Below are 16,584 nucleotides of genomic sequence, written 5' to 3'. Positions count from 1 at the left end.
GGGAAAGGAAAGAGGAAGTTAGGGTTTAATGGCCACAGGGTTTCAGTTTGAGAAGATGAAAAAGTTCTGAAGATGAATGGCGGTGACGGCTGTACAACAATGTGAATGTACTTAATGCCACTAAACTATATACTTAAAAATGGTTAAAATGGGCCGGGTGTGGTGGCTCACGCCTATAATCCCAGCACTTTGGGAGGCCAAGGCAGGCAGATCACCTGAGGTCAGAAGTTCGAGACCAGCACGGCCAACACGGTGAAATCCCGTCTCTACTAAAAATACAAAAATTAGTCGGACGTGGTCGTGTGCGCCTGTAATCCCAGCTACTTGGGAGATTGAAGCAGGAGAACTGCTTGAACCCCAGAAGTGGAGGTTGCAGTGAGCCGAGATCACACCACTGCACTCCATCCTGGGCGAGAGAGTAAGACTCTGTCTCAAAAAAATGGAAACCAAAAAAAAAAAAAAAAAGGTTAAAATGGTAATTCTGTTATAAATTATGTATAATTTACCACAACAAAGAAAAAATGCACTAAATCTTTAGAAACACTAAAAATATTTCATTTTCTAAATCTGTTCTTTTTTTATTCTGCAAATTTACATCAGGCACTGGCAAGGATTGGTTTAGGTTCTGGGTATATAATAGGGATGAATAAACCAAGTCCCTGCTCTGATGAATATCTGGGGGCGGGGGTGGGGGGTACAGTCAGGCAATAAACAAATAAGCATGTATATGTCTGGTGGAAACAGGGTAATGGAAAAACTGAAAACAGCAGCCAGGGGATGGGGGTAGTGCAGAGGCTGGTTGGGGGGTAGAGGCTGTGTTGTACAGGGTGGTCAAGGAAGACCTCTCTGGTCCGTGACATTTGAGCTGAGACACAAAGGGACAGGGTGCTCCAGGCTAACGACACAGCCCAGAAGAGGCCGGTGAGGCTATAATAGGGCAGGGAGAGAAGAGGTCATAAGGAGGGCTGGAGCACAGAGCTACTTCTTCAGTTTCTCATAAACTTTTAAAAGGACCGTTTATAGGTCAGTATAGAAATATTTCCTCTACCATCCATGTGTCTTTCATTTGCCTTAAAAATGAACAGAAAAAACAACTCTTACATCTTCTGAAAGAGGCGTTTGTAAGGGCAGCCGCAGACTGCAGAGACTGATGCATCTCCCATTGCTAGTGCGCCCCCCAGCGCCTCACTGTGAAAACAGCACTTGGCATGAGGTTTTCTGTTTGCTTTTTTTCATTTCCTAAACTTTTGTTTTTGGCCACAAAATAATGTGGGCATATCTTCCTTCTCACAAAGAATACTGTGAGATTAAATAAGACAAGTCAAGTGTATGCTTTCAAACAAGCCTGCACTAATTCCAAAGTGGTACAAAGTATATGTGTGCAATGATGTTTTTAATGACCATATAAACTTTACAAAGGTCCATAGAGAGGACCTTATTAAATTTTTAGCAACGTAGAACTGTGAGTTAAACAGGCAACAGAGTTTTCCACTAAACTAAGACCCTCATTTTATTGGGAGTGCAAACAGGACAGTGAAGTAGCAAGTATTGTCTTTTACACTTTTCAATGTTTGGGGTTCTGAATTGTCCTGTGAATAGATACTAGGGTCATTCTTCCTTCTCACTTAGACACAGTAAGGAGAAACAGTTAAGACAGACTTGCCCACGCCAAGTATCCTATTAAAACAGAATCCTTACTTTCTAAGGAAACTTTCATTATTTTATTATTATATTAACACTATTATTTTTTAGATGGAGTCTCTCTCTGTCACCCAGGCTGGAGTGCAGTGGTGTGATCTCAGCTCACTTCAAGCTCCGCCTCCTGGGTTCAAGCAATTCTCCTGCCTCAGCCTTCTGAGTAGTCGGGACTACAGGCATGCACCAGCATACCTGGCTAATTTTTGTATTTTTAGTAGAGACAGGGTTTCACCACCCTGGCCAGGCTGGTCTTGAACTCCTGACTTCAAGTGATCCTCCCACCTCAGCCTCCCAAAATGCTGGAATTACAGGTACGAGCCACCATGCCTGGCCCATTCCTTTATTATTAAATAAAGCACCTCTGCCAATCTCAAAGACCTAACTAAGAGAAAGATGTTAACATGTGGTATAGTTCAGAAGAGGTAAACCTTCATGGCCATTTACAGAAACACCCATGGGCGGGGCCAGTGTGACAGCCAAGCCAAGGCTGCCAAGGGAAGAGCCGCCGCAGTAGCCAACAGGCCTTTTTAGGTCTGGTGCTGCCGGTTAGGTGACCTGCATGACGGTCTGTGCCTGCTTCAGTGGGCATGGTTCTCCTAATGCAAGGAAATGGGACAGATGAGCCTCGGAAAGGCATACACCACTCAGGTATATATCGGTACCCCTTGTGGAGGGTGATTTGACAGCAAGCATCAAAAGGCTTCAAATGAGTATATCCAGCAAGTTCACATATGGAAATTTACCTCCAAATACTTAAGTAAGGGTATCCACAGAGATTTGGGGATAGGAACATTATCTCTGCATTTCCCAAGAAAACCCGGAAACAGACTAAACGAACAACTGTGGTCATATATACATACAAATATGTATATGCTAGAGTCATCACTGCTCCTAGATTAGCATCCTTAAATGTAAACAAAACATACAATCAGCTGGGTGTAGTCACACATGGCTTCAGATGCAGCTACTAGAGAGACTGAGGAAGAAGGGCCACTGGTGCCCAGGAAGTCAAGCCTGCAGGGAACTATGATAACACGTGCAAATAGCCACCACATTCCAGTCGGGGCAACATAGCCACACCCAGTCTTAATCATCATCATCATCATCATCATCAAAGCAGCTAAATTAACAACTATTCTAACCCTGGTTTATGGTGGGGAGGATGGGGTGAGAAAGGAAGGAAAGAAGGAGGGAATGAATCTCAAGTCTTCATCATTTAAGTGAGTTATGTAATTGATAAGCTGTAATACATTCAAGTAGCAACATGAAATAAATTAAACCTGTTTGAATTACAGTGGATTTAAATTCATATCCAAGTGACCTATATGAAAACACAAATATTATTTCCTTGATATCTTCTTTATTGCCTAATGAAATTCTAAACCTGACAGTATCATGAGCAATGTGTGGAATTAATGAGCAATGTGTAACAGCAGAACACAGCTCCAGCTGTAGTCAGGGTAGGAAAAAATGTTTTTATAATTAACAACTTTTTAGATCTTAAATTAATTAAACCTGCCAATAGTCCTGCCCCAAGGAGCCCAGCTTTCTTCTCCCAGCCTTCTTAGAAACCTGCATTCCTAAAATTTCAGCCACCAGCACCTATGGGCTTCCTCACAGGGAGTCACGCATAAAACGGCAACTCCTTCAGAGCAGCCACCACAACATTTAGTTAGGAAACTCTGGGACCAAAGGCTGGTTTCAGAAAATACCGCAGTCAGACCTGGGCTGTTCCAAAGCTATCACTGGAGACTGCTGGTGCTGAGCGGTGTCAGCTGCCCTGAGGGCACTCCCTATGGATATGGGTCATGTCTTAGGACAGGTGCATCCACCGCCTTGTCTACGTCCTCACCTTTGAAGCTTAAGGTGTGCCTCCTGAGAACACTCCACCTGCAGATATCCTGGTTATTAGCAACTGACTACCATGAAGGATTCCCAGATGAATAAAGCCCTCCTGCCACTCAAACATTCTGCAGAATACGGACACTAAGGAGAGTTCCTTGCAAGGACAGAATCTTCACAGAGCCCACAGATACTCAATCGAGTTGGGTCAGGCATGTGGCATGAAACTGTCCTCAACTCCCCTCTGGATGCACGGGACAGAGAAAGGGAGGGAGGGATCTCTGCAGTCAAGAGTCGATCTTCAATTCAGACCCCAGCCCCCCCCCCGACTCCTTGGCCTCTCCCACAGAAAGCAAGTGGGTGACCCTGTGTCCTCTAGGTTAGTATGTACACGATGGCTGTGGTCCACGGTAAAACTACCAGAAGCTAACAGTACAGAGAAGCATGAGCCCCACACAGCTGCAACAGAGGCCAAGGTGAGGCTGTTCAGCAGGCATGGTGCAGCTGAGTGTTGGCAGAGACCTCCTTCGCAGCTGCACCTGCCCTGGCAGGCCCATGCACATGGCGCCTCCCAATTCCGACCCAGCCACACAAGCCAGTTCTTGCTCACCAGTTTGGCTGCTGCCCACTGGTTTTTGCTCAGGGAAATCTGATTTCCCACCACTTCCACTGTCCAGCCCACATATGTTCCCTATCCCCAGGCTACTCCTGGTCTGCACACTGTGCATACACCTGCCTTCCTGGTGTTGCCTGCTCCCACACGGTCTCCTCCTTTCTTTTCTCTCAAGCCCCACTCTGAGCAGTGGCCTTTCTTTCTCCATTAAAGCATTCTGTATAGTCTCTCTCTCCATTCTAGAATGGAGGCCTTTCCAGAAGACTCTTGCTCTAGTTCTTGAATCTGTGGTCTACCAACTTGGACCACTGGTCTTTTCATTCTTTCTCTCAGCTTCTGTCCATTACTTTCCTTCTGGGCTCTGTATCCTGCCCTGCACTCATCCCCTCCAACTCCATCCTCCTCCTGTTCCTAGTAAGTTCCCCTCTTCATCCACAGCCCTTTACTTCTCTATGGTGAATAGCCATCCGGGTCTGCCGGGACCTAAGGGGTTTCTGGGAACATAGGACATTTCATGCTAAAACCAGGACAGCCTCAGGCAATTGAGAGGGTTGGCCCCTCTACCTCCCAGGACCATTTAAAGTGACTTTCTGCCTCACAATCCAAAATATTTTTGTTTACACATCAATCCAGCCATTTGAGCAACTGAAGTTAACTTCCAATGATGCCAATTAACATTTTTAAATGTCTAACACTTCACATTGGCCTTTTAATACCAGTTCAAGTAGCAAAGAACACACATTCGTCCTTATTCTGAGTAAGTTCTTTTCAATGTGACCATTTTTCCCTCTCTCATTGTTTACCCTGCCTCCTTTTTAGTGAGGCTTCTCCCCTTTCTCATTCACTGCTTCTATTCTTCTCTGCCTTTCTCTCCCCATCGCTCCTTCTCCCACTTCTGTCCTCCCTTTGGGTCCCTTCCCTCCCTTTTTCCCTTAGTGGCCTCACAGCAGTACAGAGGGACAGTAGTGGTTGTCACAGTAACCTCAGGAGGCTTCAAAGATGAAGCCAACCCTACAAAAGGCCTATTGGGACCCTGACAGACAGCCCCATCCAGGCCCCTCAGCCACTGCCTCGTCACACACTGTCCCTTTACTATTGACCCAGAGTCTCAGGTACTTAGCTTGTAGCTGTCATCTCTCTAAACTGTCTTCATCTGTTTTTTTTCTTTACCAGATTCCTCTCTACTATGGCACTGCAAAGCGTGAAACACCTTCCCGGCACATTCCTTCGCTGCTACCACTGAACACACACAGCCAGGGAGCCATTTTTCTTTTGGAGTCTTACTACTGATTACTTTAGAAAACATACCATATATCAGAACATTAACATAAGAAAATATATGAGAATATCAACATGGTAAATGAAAAGAGATTATAGGTATCAGAAATCTTGCAAAATTTGCTAGAGGGAATTAAAACAATCCTTAGAGGAAATTTTATTATTATTATTACTATTTTTATTTTTTATTTATTTTTATTTTTTGAGATGGAGTTTCGCTCTTGTTACCCAGGCTGGAGTGCAATGGTGTGATCTCGGCTCACTGCAACCTCCGCCTCCTGGGTTCAGGCAATTCTCCTGCCTCAGCCTCCCGAGTAGCTGGGACTACAGGCATGCGCCACCATGCCCAGCTAATTTTTCGTATTTTTAATAGACACGGGTTTCACCATGTTGACCAAGATGGTCTCGATCTGTTGACCTCGTGATCCACCCGCCTCGGCCTCCCAAAGTGCTGGGATTACAGATGTAAGCTATCAAGCATGGCTGAAAAGTAATTACTAAGTCCTTATATTTAAAAAGTAGTCCCCAGATGAGTGCAGTGACTCACATCAGTAATCCCAGAATTTTGGGAGGCTGAGGTGGTGGTGGATTGCTTGAATCCAGGAGCTCAAGACCAGTCTGGGCAACATGGCAAAACCCCATCTCTACAAAACATACAAAAATCAGCCACACATGGTGGCTAATGCCTGTTGTCCCCACTACTTGGGAGGCTGAGGTGGGAGAACTGTTTGAGCCTGAATGTGGAGGTTGCAGAGAGCCAAGATTGCATCATTGCACTCCAGCCTGGGTGACAGAGCAAGACCTTGTCTCAAAAAAAACTAGAAAGGTCTAAAATTAATTATCTAAATTTCCACCTTAAAAAACTAAATGGCAAATTAAACCCAACGTAAGCTGAAGACAGGAAATAATAAAAATGAGACAGAAATCAATGGAATAAAGAACAGAAAAAATAGAGAAAAATGCAATTAAACTCGATCCAGACTGATCAAAAAAACGAAAAATAGAAAAAAGAATTACAAACATCAGGAATGTAAGAGGACACATCACTATGTATGACACAAACAGCAAGGAGATGACAGACTAGAGGCAGGGGTAAGGATTAATTTGCAAAGGGGCTCCAGAGAATTTGGGGCATGATAGAAATTTGGAGGGGGGCCTAAAACTGGATTGTAGTGATAGGCCTATAAACGTATTAGAAATTATTTAACCATACACTTACAAAGGGTAAACTGTGTGGTATATACCTTCATAGAGCTGTAAGAAAAAGGATAAGGAATTAGCATGAACAACTCTAGGTACGTGAATTTGACAACTGAGATGAAATTGACATAGTCCTTCAAAGACACAAACTACCAAAGCTTACTCAAGAAGAACCAGACAACCTGAATAGCAATATGTCTATTAAAGAAACTGAATTTGTAGTTTAACACTTTTTCCAGAAAGAAACCTACAGGTGCAAACAATTACAGGCAAAATCTTACCAATTTTACACAAACAGTTCCAGGAAATAGAAGTGGAAACTCTCCAACACATCCTGTGTGGTCACACGGCCATCATCGTCCTAATACCAAACCCAGGCCAAGGCAGTATCAGAAACCTATAGGCTAATATTCCTTATGAACACACAAATAATTTTAACAAAATTTTAGCACATTCAATCCAAACAATACATCATGATCGGTGGGGTTTATTCCAGGAATGCAATGGTCAACTTAACTTTTACAAAGTAAATCACTGTAATTCACCATATTAACACACCGAAGAAGAAAAGCCTTATGATCAATGCAATGGATGCTGAAAACAAAATTATAAAATCAAATCCATTCTTGATCAAAATTCTATGCAGGCTGACTTCAGCAAAAACTACAGAAAAAGGACCTCTGAAAATCTCATCTTCTATAAAATCAATGACAATATTGGCAAAAATTGTCAGAACCAACTTTTTCAGAATTTTGGAAATTAAAGACTTGCAGCAATATAGGGATCATTTATTCAAGATAAATGGATGACTCTCTGTAAGAACATCAACTTGGAGGTTTTAGTTCACCCTATCCTTCCTCCTCAGCGCTGTGGTAGACTTGAAAATCAACAGCCTCCATCCCAGTGGAAACTAGCAGCCTGGCAGCCACTAGGGGGGAAAGCCCCATTTCTGGAAACTGTCACTATTTGACCTGTCTTGTGGTTCCTTGGAAGACCCTGCTTGCACAGCTATCTTTATTTGACCTGGCTCAGAGCTTGCACAGTGGGAATAGTATTTTCTCAGAGGGCATCTGTCCAATCAGAAGTTCTTATTTACCATCACAGCTACTTGACATCGAAGATAACAGGGCAAACAACAGGCTAACCAAAATGTTTAAAAAGCAAAAATGAAGAACGAGATCTCCACTGTAGGCCTCTGAAAAGTTGTGACATGTTCCTGAGACTCTAGGAGGTCATGCGCATGTGCAGGGCAGTAACACCTTTAGTGCTCGTGTCTAGCTAACCTTCAGTCTCTGTAAGCAGGAAGTGGAAGCAAAGGCAGAGTAGCAAACTGGCCGAAGGTTGAAGACCGTCCTGACACACACACAGTCCCTCGGCAAAGACTAGGAGACTTACTGGTTCCAGGAATTTAAATAAATCTTTATCCAATTGTTAGACTACTAAGCTAACCAAGAAGAGACTGCAATAGTTGCACATGACAAAGAATACAATGCAGAATTGGTTTATTCAAGTCACTAAGCAAACAACAACAACAAACAGCAACAACAATAAACCCTGGGAAAAGGGGAAATCTGATTTCCAGAGTTTCCCCATTATATTGCTTAAAATGTCAGTTTTCAACAAAAATATACAAGACATGCAAAGAAACAAGAAAGTATGATCCATATGCAAAGAAAAAAAGTAGTCTTTACAAACTGTCCCTGCAGAGTCCAGATGTTGGACTTACTAGTTAAATCAGCTATTTAAAGTATGCTCAAAAAACTAAAGGAAACTATGTATAAAGAACTGAAGGAAGGCCGGGCACGGTGGCCCATGCCTGTATAATCCCAGCATTTTGAGAGGCCAAGGCGGGCAGATCACCTGAGGTCAGGAGTTTGAAACCAGCCTGACCAACACAGAGAAACGCCGTCTCTACTAAAAATACAAAATTAGCCGGGTGTGGTGGTACATGCCTGTAATCCCAGCTACTCGGGAGGCTGAAGCAGGAGAATCGCTTGAACCCAGCAGGCAGAGGTTGCAGTGAGCTGAGGTTGAGCCATGGCATTCCAGGTTGGGCAACAACAGCGAAACTTAGTCTCAAAAAAAAAAAGAACTGAAGGAGGCCAGGTGCAGTCGTTCATGCCTGGAATTCCACTACTTTAGAGGCCAATGCAAGAGGATCATTTGAACCCAGGAGTTCAAGACCACCCTGGGCAACACAGCAAGACTCTATCTCTTCAAAAACTTTAAAAATTACCTGGGCATGGTGGTGTGTGCCTGTAGTCCCAGCTACTGGGGAGGAGGCCGAGGCAGGAGGATCACTTGAGCCCAGGAGCTGGAGGCTGCACTGAGCTACGATCGCACCACTGCACTCCAGCCTGAAGACTCTGTCTCTAAAAAAAAAAAAGAAAGAAAAAAAGAACTAAAGAAAAGTATGAGAATGATGTTTCAGTACTCAAGAGAATATTAATAAAGAGAAAGTATAGAAAAGGGCCAGGTATGGCAGCTCATGCCTGCATTCCCAACACTATGAGAGACAGAGGCGGACAGATCGTTTGAGCCCAGTTAAAGACCAGTCTGGGCAACATGGTGAAACCCCATCCCTACAATAAATATAAATAATTAGCCATGTGTGGTGGCATATACCTGTAGTCTCAGCTATGTGAGAGACTGAGGTGGGAGGATAGCTTGAGCCCAGGAGGCAGAGGTTGTAGTGAGCCGAGACTGCACCACTGGACTTCGGTCTGGGTGACAGAGTGAGACTCAGTCTCCAAAAAGAAAAGTTCTGATTAAAATGAAAATGATTTGAGCTGGAAGAGGGAGGAATCAGCAAACCTAAAGACAAGTCAATTGATATTATCCAGCCTGAGAAACAGAAAGAAAACAGAACAGTCCCAAAGACCTGTGGGGTTCCATCAACGACACCAACATTTACATAATGGGAGCCTCAGAAGAAGAGAGGGTAAGAGAACAGACTTCTTTGAGAAAACAATAGCCAAAAACTCCCCAAATTGGATGTGTACACATCCAAGAAACTCAACAAACTTCCAAGGAGGATAAACTCAAACAGAACCACACATATCATGATAAAACCACTGAAAGACCAAGAAAAAGAAAATCTTACAAGCAAAGAAAATGACTCATCACTTGCATAGAAGACTGAAACGATTAACATCTGAATTCTCATGAGAAAAACAGAGGCAAGAAGACAGTGAGATAATACACTTTAAAAAGCTCAAAGGAAAAAAAATTTCCAATCAAGAATCCTATATCCAGCATGTAGACATGTTGAGAATGGAGCCAATGTGCTAAGGCGGGGAGAAGAGCACAGTGAGTTTACCCGCGACATGCTGGCGTGGGGACTGGGTGTGCTCACCGGACCCACTATTGAACAGGCCACAGAGGCTGGCCCCCTCAAAAGGAGCCAGAAAAGGGCCCTTCTGGACCAGCCTGGGTGCACTGACTGAGCTGCTCCTCTGGGGCCAGGGGTGACTCCCAGAGCCAGGGCCCTGTGTCGGGGCAGGGAGGAAATGGGAAAGTGGGATGCATAAGACTAGGTGGGTCCTCCCATAGGACACAAGTGACTGAAGAGGCACAGTACAATAAGAGGTAAGAAGTTCTAGACCAGGCCGGGTGCAGTGGCTCATGCCTGTAATCCCAGCCCTTTGGGAGGCTGAGCCTGGAGGATCACTTGAGGTCAGGAGTTTGAGACTGGCCTGGCCAACATGGTGAAACCCTGCCTCTACTAAAAACAGAAAAATTAGCCAGCCGGGCGTGGTGGTGTACACCTGTAATCCCAGCCACTCAGGAGGTTGAAGCCTGAGAATCGCTTCAAACCGGGGGCAGTGGGGGGGTTGCAGTGAGCCGAGATCGCACCACTGCACTCCAGTCTGGGTGACAAAGCGAGACTGTCTCAAAAAAATATGAATGAATGAATGAATGAAGTGCCAGACGAGTAGCCACAGACCGTTTTTGAACCAAACTCTCTCACTACCGGTCAGAGGGCTTTGAGAATCACTTAATCTTTCTGACCCTGTTTTTTCATCTTTATAAACATGACACCCAACTTCTTCACATGGTGGCGAAGGGAACCAAATGAAACCATGTATGTGCGCGTACCTAGACGATGGGCAAGTGCTAGACCAGCAGTTCTCAAAGTGTAGTCCAAAGACACGTGGGGGGTCCCTAAGACCCTTTGAGAGGGTCTGCTTGGTCCTCCCTTTCCCAACTAATATCTCCATCTGCGTGAGCCTAGATTTCTTTCAAACACTTCCTCCAAAACAGCTGATATGAGACTCCAGCTGTCCTTTATTAAACCAAAAACATTTTCAATAACATAAAAACCATGAGCCAATTTTCTCACTTTTAATAGATAATTTCATTAAAGTGTTATTTGTATTAAAAGTGAATGGGTTTGTTATTGACTATTTTTTAAATTTCTGGTTTAATTCCTCATACCATAAAAATCAATAGATATAAGCAAAGGCTTTGGGGATCCCCAAATTATTTTTAGGCATGTAAACAAGTCCTGAGACCAAACCGTTTGGGAACAGCTATGTTAAATGAACGCGGGTGTTTTTCACCAGGCGAGCCGCCTCTCAGAGAAAAAGATTGGGTGTTCACGTTTGCAATTTGTGGGAGGAAGGCAGTTTTGCTTCCTCGGGCCGAGTCCAGGTAACTCGACCGAAGGTGTGTACCCATTTTCCGGGTGCAACAAGGGCCCTCCCACAGGGAGGCGAGGGCGGCAGCGACCTTGGACCAGGTCGAGCCGGCGCCTGGGAGACGCACGGTGCTCCCGTCCAGCTGTGCTCCCATAAGGGCGTGGGGAGGCCGCGCCCGGCCCGCAGGGCTGCAATGGGAGCCGACCCGCGGCGAGCTGGGCCGGGGCGGCGGGAACAGGGACCTGCACTCACAGCCTCAGCGGCGCCGCTGCCGCCGCTCCGCGCGCCGCCCTCCGCAGCAGACGTAGCGCCATCTTCCCGACGCGCGCGCCCCGCCCCTTGCCCTTAGCCACGCCCACACCACTTTCCACCCCCCACGACCACACCCCCGTCCACTCCCGGCCTCGCATTCTTCGCCCCGTCCCAGCAGCCACGCCTTCCTTCCGCCCGACGCTTGCCCCGCCCCGCGGCGAGTCCGGAGGTCACCTGCCCTACTCAGCCAAGGCTCAGGACCTTCGTCCCCGCTGTCATGCGGGACAGAGCAGAGGATCTGAATGGATGGCTCCTCTTCGAGCGGCCTCTCTGGTGACCAAATCCAACTCTCTCCGAGCTTCTGAGTGTTTGAGGCAACTGTTGACAGACTGCGTTTTCCCAGCCAAAGAGCCAACATTTCTAGAGATTTCTTTGCAGTTTCTGTTGTTAAAATACCGCCTCACACTTTGTGAGCCCCACCACGTGCATATCTGGTTAGCAATTAATCAAGAGCGGTCAAAGAGAATGCAAGAAGGCTGCATCCTGGAACACACATACCTTCAACATTCAGAACAGCTGTTGCCAGTCTCTGAGCAGGGAAAGTGGCAGCAGCTCTTTACTCTGCCCCCTGCAGTCGCTCCGCAGCAGTGAGAATGCCGAGGAGTTAAAACAGGCCGGGCCCTGCCCCTGCCTCTTCCTTCTCCTTCCCTGATCCAGCTGGTGTCCACCTGCCGGCCTCCACCTGCCTGGGCCTGCGCTACCCCTAACCATGTCTTTTCCTTCGCGCTCTGCAGGTTTCTTTTTCAGCTGTGAAAAAGAATGTTTCATGCTCTAGACTTATACCTGAAACCCTTTCTCAGAACCTTCCAGTGGAAGCTGAATTGTGCTCTTGGATGCAAAAAGTGACTGTTTAAACAAACAAAAGCCTATTCAGCCAGAGTGAGTTCCAAGATTTGGAAAAGTCAGGTGACTGGGAAGGTGGATGCTAAACTTCTACTGGGCCTAAGAAATTTGTAATATTCCATATCAACAGGAGAAGCTGCTCAACCCCTCGGCGCCCTCCCCCAGCTCCCACGCCTTCATCTCAGGCCTCTCCTGTTTACTCCAAATTGGTCACTTTCTTGTCATCACCCTAGTCCCAGCCAGTGCCTGGCCCAGCCATACTGAAGCTTGAGACAAAGGCAATTTCAGTAACACCAAACCTATCTTTAATTAAAAGTTTGATATTTTGTTCATAATGGGATTTTTTCCATTATCTTAGTTTTTAGTTTAGAATTTTTTTTTTTTTTTTTTGAGACAGAGTCTTCCTTTGTTGCCCAGGCTGGAGTGCAGTGGCACATTCTCGGCTCATACACTGCAACCTCCACCTCCTGGGCTCAAGTAATTCTCATGTCTCAGCATCCCGAGTAGCTGGGACTACAGACAAGTGTCACCACACCCGGCTAATTGTTTTGTATTTTTAGTAGAGACAGGGTTTCACCATGTTGGCCATGCTAGTCTCGAACTCATGGCCTCAAGTGATTCAACCACCTTAGCCTCCTGAAGTGTTGGTCTTACAGGCATGAGCCACTACTCCGGGCCAATATTACTTACCTTAATTACTGAGACCGCTCCTTAAATTTTGCACCCAGGCTGTTGCTGCACCCACCTCACTCAAGTCTGATTCTGGCCATCATCATCCTTTACCTAGATTATTTCAAAGCCTCCTTGCTCCCATTCTTCCCTGCTACAATCACTCCTTTGCCATACAGCCCGGCTGACCTTTTAAAAGCATGACACAGCTCCCAGTTCGAGTTGACTTGCTGTTTTGGTCGAGTTTCTTAAGCTGTTTCCTCATCTATAAAATGGAGGTGTAAATAGTACTCACCTCATAGGGTTAGACTGAATTTACACATACATAGAGAGAGAGTGCACAGCCTGGGCAACAAGAGCAAGACTCTGTCTCAAAAAAAAAAAAAATCTAAGCAAGTTCTCAGTAGTGTTAACTACTCCTCATTATTATTGTCATTGCATCACTTCCCTTCTTAAAACCCTTTGGCCGGCCAAGTGCAGTGGTTCACACCTGCAATCCCAGCACTTCAGGAGGCCAAAGCATGTGGATCACGAGGTCAAGTGATTGAGACCATCCTGGCCAACATGGTGAAACCCTGTCTCTACTAAAAACACAAAAATTATCTGGGCGTGATGGCACACACCTGTAGTCCCAGCTACTCAGGAGGCTAAGGCACGAGAATTGCTTGAACCTGGGAAGCAGAGGTTGCAGTGAGCTGAGATAAAGCCACTGCACTCCAGCCTGGGTGACAGCACGAGACTCCATCTCAAAAAAATAGTGTATATATATATGTATATGATGAAAATGTTCTACCAGCCTCATCACAGTTGAAAGCTGCCATGTAACTAGTTATCCTTATTTAAAATGCCTTGGATCTAAAGTAGGTCCTACTGTGACTTATTTGCTAAATGGTTCAATTTCAGTTTCTGCTGGAAAAAATTATAGCTATGCCAATTCTCACCAGTAATGGTATGGGGTTGTAGAGTTTCTTCACAAGATTACTGACACAAGCGTTTTGCTAAATCAGTAGGTAGGTTACTAAAAACTGTTTCCTAATGCTAGTACATGTTAAAATAAAGCTTTATTAACTTTACCTAGATAGTATATGGGCGTCTGGCGGACACATGTTTTCACACTGCTATAAAGAGCTGACCCAGAATGGATAATTTATAAAAGAAAGAGCTTTCATTGACTCACAGTTCGGCATAGCTGGGGAAGCCACAGGAAACTTACAATCACGATGGAAGGTGAAGGGAAAGCAAGGCACCTCCTTCACAAGGTGGCAAGAAGGAGCATGAGTGCAAGAGGAACTATGAAACTCACTGAGTTCTCAGATCTCGTGAGAACTCACTATCACGAGACCAGCATGGGGGAAACGGCCCCATGACTCAATGACCTCCACCTGGTCTCTCCCTTGATTGCGGGATTACAATTCAAGATGAGATTTTGATGGGGACACGACCAAACGATATTCACATATTCCAGATATAATAGAGAAAGGGATCCAGAGTTCCTCCTTTAGGGCAGTCAAATCTGTCTTTACTCACAGCCTCCAAAACTGAAAAGAAAAGTACCAATTTTCCAAGTGCATTAGAGAGCATGTGAAATTTAGTAGGATGAATAATTCCGAGATCCATTATCCTGTTGAGTTGAGCAGTCTGGAGGAATAGGCACTTGGTGGAGACACGGGAAAGAAGGATGAGGTGGGAGCCTACTGGGGATAGGGAGCAGCCCCTTATTCCCTAGAGGTCTGATGTTTCTAGCCTACCCATTCCAGGTTTGTGGCCCAGGCACCTGTAATAAAATACAAACTAACAAAAAAAAATATGAATGAATTTAATGTAAATTTTAAATGACATGGGAGCCTTCGTATAAAAATGAAGACCCAAAAAAAAAGTGACACGTATGTTTTTTCATGCTTAGGTTTAATGAGGAGTGGACAGTCGTGGAGAAGTGTGATTGGAAGGCAGAAGCATCTGATCTAATGGTGACAACCTGGAAGGAACTTAGCAAGGCCTGTTTGGTCAGGCTGTTCTCTGCGTCTTCACAGATAAGGGTGTTCCTTTCCTCCACCTAAAGTGGTGGGCACTTATCCACTGAGAATCTTCTAACTGCCAGGTGCAATGGCTCACACCTGTAATCCCACCACTTGGGGAGGTTGAGCTGGGTGGATCACCTGAGGTCAGGAGTTCAAGACCAGCCTAGCCAACATGGTGAAACCCTGTCTCTACTAAAAATACAAAAAAATCAGCTAGGCATGGTGGTGCACCTTTGTAATTCCAGCTCTTCAGGAGGCTGAGGCAGTAGAATCACTTGAACCTGGGAGGCAGAGGTTGCAGTGAGCCGAGATCCCACCACTGCACTCCAGCCTGGGTGATGGAGTGACACTTCGTATCAGAAAAAAAAAAAATCTCATGACCTGCTTCAGGGGAGAAGGACAGGGCAGGAGGAAAGAGAGAACTTCCTGCTTTTGCCATTTTTCAAATGGCAAGGTGCCATATTTTGAGGAAGTGTGTCTTGAATCCCATCAACTACAATAAAATTTTAAAATTTTAAAACATTTTGTAGAGATGGAGTTTCACTGTCATTGAGGCTGAAGTACAGTGGCATGATCATAACTCACTGCAGCCTCAAACTCCTGGGTTCCAGCGATCCTCCTGTCTTGAGCTTCCTGAAGAGTTGGAATTACAGGCATGAGCCACTGAGCCTGGCCAAACAATTTTTCAAAGAAGCCATCTGTGTAGTATAAGAGGTAGACAGATAAATGGGAAAAGGATGGATTCTGCGGTCCACTGGTGGTCTGGGGGAAGGGGCACAGAACTGCTGCAATTCCTTCTGTGGAAGAGGGCAGGGAACTGAGGGGCTTTGCAGAGCAGGGAATGGAGACCTGGAATGTGGTGGAGACTGACTCTGAAAATTTTAGAGGAAGAGTAGAGCAGGCAGAGAGAACACAGCTGGGATCTGAGGGACCGTCTGGGACTAGACTGTAAATGACCTGAACACTCAGATTTTACCAACGCGGCTCTCAACAAATACAGGTCCCCTGAAGAAATGAGATACCTTTTTCACCACGTGGTCTTATAACTGTGATGATCTTGTAGTTGTAATTGTGATAATGAGTGAAGAACTAACTCACTGTTAGTGTTAGAAATATTTGCGTTTTGTATTGGCTCAATTTTTGGCAAATAGGCACACCCGAGGAGACATCGGATGAAAATATCTAATCAACCTATGGTTTACCGTAACATGTAAATGGCTTTCACGTGGCAAGGAGCAGGAATGATTAGGAAAATGAAGCTACATTCTTCCTTCATGATCCACACCAAAGGCTCTTTATCAGAAGCCGGTTTTTCCTTCCTTTTGGTGTCTGGCCGATATAGGTTATTTTCACCAAAGTTGAGTCTCAAAGGCTGAGCGGGATCAGTGTCACTGATTTAAGACATCAGAATGCTGCACTTAGAAAGAGGCATATTAGAAGTTCTGTGGGATGATTTTTAAACACTGGCACA

General features: G+C 45.2%; 1 protein-coding gene across 10 annotated transcripts in view; it reads right to left on the bottom strand.

Annotated features, from left to right (window-relative positions):
• The window catches only part of CLYBL (citramalyl-CoA lyase), a 287,479-nt gene extending 275,365 nt beyond the window's left edge, over positions 1–12,114 (bottom strand). For 8 of the 10 annotated variants that reach the window (XM_054245852.2, XM_035293302.2, XM_078374237.1 and 5 more), the window contains exon 1: positions 11,524–12,114. In XM_054245852.2, coding sequence (XP_054101827.2) covers positions 11,524–11,681 — 158 coding nt within the window. In that variant the 5' untranslated portion in view covers positions 11,682–12,114. Of the gene's footprint in view, positions 1–8,867; positions 9,004–11,523 lie in introns of all 10 variants that reach the window. The other 2 variants (XM_054245882.2, XM_078374291.1) reach the window with 1 other exon arrangement.
• Positions 12,115–16,584: the final 4,470 nt, after the last annotated feature.

The sequence above is a fragment of the Callithrix jacchus genome, chromosome 1, assembly GCF_049354715.1.
Source record: "Callithrix jacchus isolate 240 chromosome 1, calJac240_pri, whole genome shotgun sequence".
Classification (NCBI taxonomy): Eukaryota; Metazoa; Chordata; class Mammalia; order Primates; family Cebidae; genus Callithrix; species Callithrix jacchus.
The sequence above is the reverse complement of the archived record's forward strand: the minus strand, read 5'-3'. Positions and strand labels throughout refer to the sequence as shown.